The sequence below is a fragment of the Ochotona princeps genome, chromosome 8 (assembly GCF_030435755.1).
Source record: "Ochotona princeps isolate mOchPri1 chromosome 8, mOchPri1.hap1, whole genome shotgun sequence".
Taxonomy (NCBI): domain Eukaryota; kingdom Metazoa; phylum Chordata; class Mammalia; order Lagomorpha; family Ochotonidae; genus Ochotona; species Ochotona princeps.
Window position 1 is genome coordinate 72,020,341 of NC_080839.1, and position 3,243 is coordinate 72,023,583.

At 46.9% G+C, this 3,243-nt stretch overlaps 1 protein-coding gene across 1 annotated transcript; it reads right to left on the bottom strand.

Annotated features, from left to right (window-relative positions):
* Window positions 1-882: 882 nt before the first annotated feature.
* Window positions 883-2,991, bottom strand: LOC131481041 (adenosylhomocysteinase-like). Its single transcript, XM_058668252.1, has one exon. The coding sequence runs from the start codon at window positions 2,911-2,913 to the stop codon at window positions 1,615-1,617; it is 1,299 nt and encodes a 432-aa protein (XP_058524235.1). The 5' UTR covers window positions 2,914-2,991; the 3' UTR covers window positions 883-1,614.
* Window positions 2,992-3,243: the final 252 nt, after the last annotated feature.

Below are 3,243 nucleotides of genomic sequence, written 5' to 3' on the forward strand. Positions count from 1 at the left end.
AACTAACCTGAGTTTCTGGATGTAAGATGTTGGCTTGTGTGCATCGTTGGCTGTATATGTTCTTTTCATTGGCTCACTCTGTATGGTCTATGTTTAACCAAATTGAGATTCCAAAGTCTTTGGTATAACGTAGAAGAAATCCAAAGGACATAAGAATTTTGGAATGAATATATTATACATGAAGTTCATAATCCATAATAGCAATGACAGGGAAACATCCAAGATGCCCGTCAAAAGAGGTATGGATGAAGAAATCTGGTACATCTGCTCTATGGGATACAACTTAGCCATCAAAATAATTAAATCCATTCATTTGCAGCAGGATGGTCCCAACTAGAGACTATTATGCTCCTAAAATAAGCCTATTTCAAAATACCATATGTTGTCTCTAATATAAGGCAGCCTTCATGCAAAATCAAACAGAAATAGATGTATAGGTAAACAAGCATATGTGTAATATATACACACATTGTCGTAAACACACTTGATAACGGTGATTACAGTACCAGGAAATTAAGTGCTGCAGCGTGCATTTCCAGTGCACAAGAAAAGAAGGAAAGAAGGACCACCAATGAAACTGTCAAATATAGCTTGATAATTTGATGCTAATTTTTTTCCATTATCTATACCTACAAAGTCCTGCTACAGATAAAGAGCGAAGTGTTAGAATTGTACAATTGTGACCGCAGCTGTTGATCTACATTGCTGTAATAACACAGGAAAACTAGGAGAAGGATAGGAAGGGAGAAAAAGGAAGGAAAGGGGGGATGCCTTATACCTATAAAAATGTATAATGGAAAGTAAGAATAGCAAGAAATTTAAAAAAAAGTGCATGAATTTCCAAAATATTTTATAGCAAAACAAACTTATTTCTTATTTTTTTTTCAGGCACCAGAAGTTTTATTTACCCACCTTCCTGCTTTCTTTGAACACTTTACACATTATATATAAACACTATAGCCCAGGGTTATGATAGGAACCATATTACAAAGTGATGGCAGATCTATGCCTGCTTTTATGTTTTTCTGGCCCCTCTCAACCACTGGCCCTCTCTTACAGGGGTTATTTTAACCCCTATAAAATTAAGACCAATAAGGACTAAGCTCATTCATTGTTCTGAGGTTTCTGAGATGGCCCAGCACTGAGCCAGGCTCTCAGAAACACTCAGGTTAACAGCTCCTACTTGCTCTTTGATACAGTTCTTTTTCTTCTACCATAGGCTGAGGAATCCATGAACCTGTCAGCTAAGCATGTGTGTCTAACACGATAGCCCAGGTGAAGGCCTCTCTGGTAAAGTGCATGGGCCTTGTAACCACCATCACCAATTTCGAAGGCCTGACTAAGCAGTTCTAAGACCCCTGGGTTCATGGTTCCGTATAGATGTCTCCCTTGTATCTCCATCATGACCAGGGCTTAAAGAGGGGCCTCTCAATCCCCTGTGCCATACTTGGGATAGCAGGAGGAGTGAGGAAGGCAGAGGCCCAAGGCTGAGTGGGCAGCCCCAGGGAGTTGATGGGGGACATCACTGACAAACTGATTGCAAACAAGGTGTCACTGGCTCTTAGGGAGGAGAGGGAGGCCTGGGCACTAGGAGGTGAAAGGCAGGCATGACTGTTAGTAGCGGTAATGGTCAGGCTTGAAGGGGCCGTCACGGGACATGCCCAGGTACTGGGCCTGCTTCTCAGTCAGCTTGGTCAACTTCACGTTCAACTTGCTCAGGTGGGTTTCAGCCACTGCCTCATCCAGCTTCTTAGGCAGGAAGTGAACGCCAACAGCATACTTGTCGGGGTGGGTCCACAGCTCAATCTGTGCCAGCACTTGGTTTGTGAACGAGTTGCTCATCACAAAGCTGGGGTGGCCCATGGCACAACCCAGGTTGACCAGCCAGCCCTCAGCCAGCAGGATGATGCGATGACCGTTCTTCAGCAAGTAGCGGTCTACCTGGGGCTTGATGTTCACCTTTTCCACAGCATTCTCATTGAGCCACTTGACGTCAATCTCCACATCGAAGTGTCCAGTGTTACACACAATGGCATCATCTTTCATCTGCTCAAAGTGCCGCCCAAGGATGATGTCCACACAGCCTGTGGTGGTGACAAAGATGTTGCCCTCTTTACAGGCTTCATCCATGGTGGTCACTTCATAGCCCTCCATGGCAGCCTGCAGTGCGTTGATGGGGTCGATCTCGGTGATGATGACACGGGCCCCAAAACCCCTCAGGGCCTGGGCACAGCCTTTGCCCACATCTCCATAGCCTGCTACCACTGCCACCTTGCCTTCGATCATCACATCTGTAGCCCGTTTGATGCCATCTATGAGGGACTCCCGGCAGCCGTACAGGTTGTCAAACTTGCTCTTGGTAACAGAGTCATTGACATTGATGGCGGGCACCTTCAGAACCCCATTAGCCATCATCTTGTAGAGGTTGTGGACCCCAGTCGTGGTCTTCTCAGAGATGCCTCTGATGCCTGACAGGAGCTGGGGGTACTTGGTGTGGATAAGGTTGGTGAGGTCGCCACCATCATCCAGGATCATGTTGAGGGGCCTGTCCTTAAAGTAGAGTGTCTGCTCAATGCACCACAGGTACTCCTCGTCTGTTTCGCCCTTCCAGGCGTACACTGGAATGCCAGCCTTGGCAATGGCAGCCGCTGCATGGTCCTGGGTGGAAAAGATATTGCAGCTAGACCACTGTACCTCAGCACCCAGGGCAACAAGGGTCTCGATGAGGACAGCAGTCTCCACAGTCATGTGCAAGCAGCCGGCAATGCGGGTACCCTTCAGTGGCTTGGATGCCGAGTACATCTCCCGCATGCGCATCAGGCCTGGCATCTCGTTCTCGGCAATGTCCAGGGCCTTGCGTCCCCATGCAGCCAAGCCGATGTCCGCGACTTTGTAGGGCAGTTTGTTGGACATTTTGGCGGTGCTGCTGCACGCAGTGATGGACACGGACGGAAAGGTGGGGTGTCGAGCAGGACTCGGGGTCGGGGCAGGCGGCAGAACAAACTTATTTTTAAATTCAAGTATTTATGAACTTTTTGAAGTACTTTCATGCTTTACCTGATACCACTACCACCTTCTTTGATAGTGATAATTCTCTTTATGTGAACTGAAGGTGCATCATCTTCTTAGTGGTGTACGTATCAATTAGAGCGAGGAAATCCAACCGAATTTAATCCCGTGAGTCTCTTCTCTTGGATTCATGTTGTAATCCAGGGATCTCTTTTTGCCTCCATTTGTGCCCCA

What these genes read in the sequence shown, in the direction of transcription:
- LOC131481041 (XM_058668252.1), bottom strand. Translation starts at nt 2,913, where the DNA reads ATGTCCAACAAACTGCCCTACAAAGTCGCGGACATCGGCTTGGCTGCA.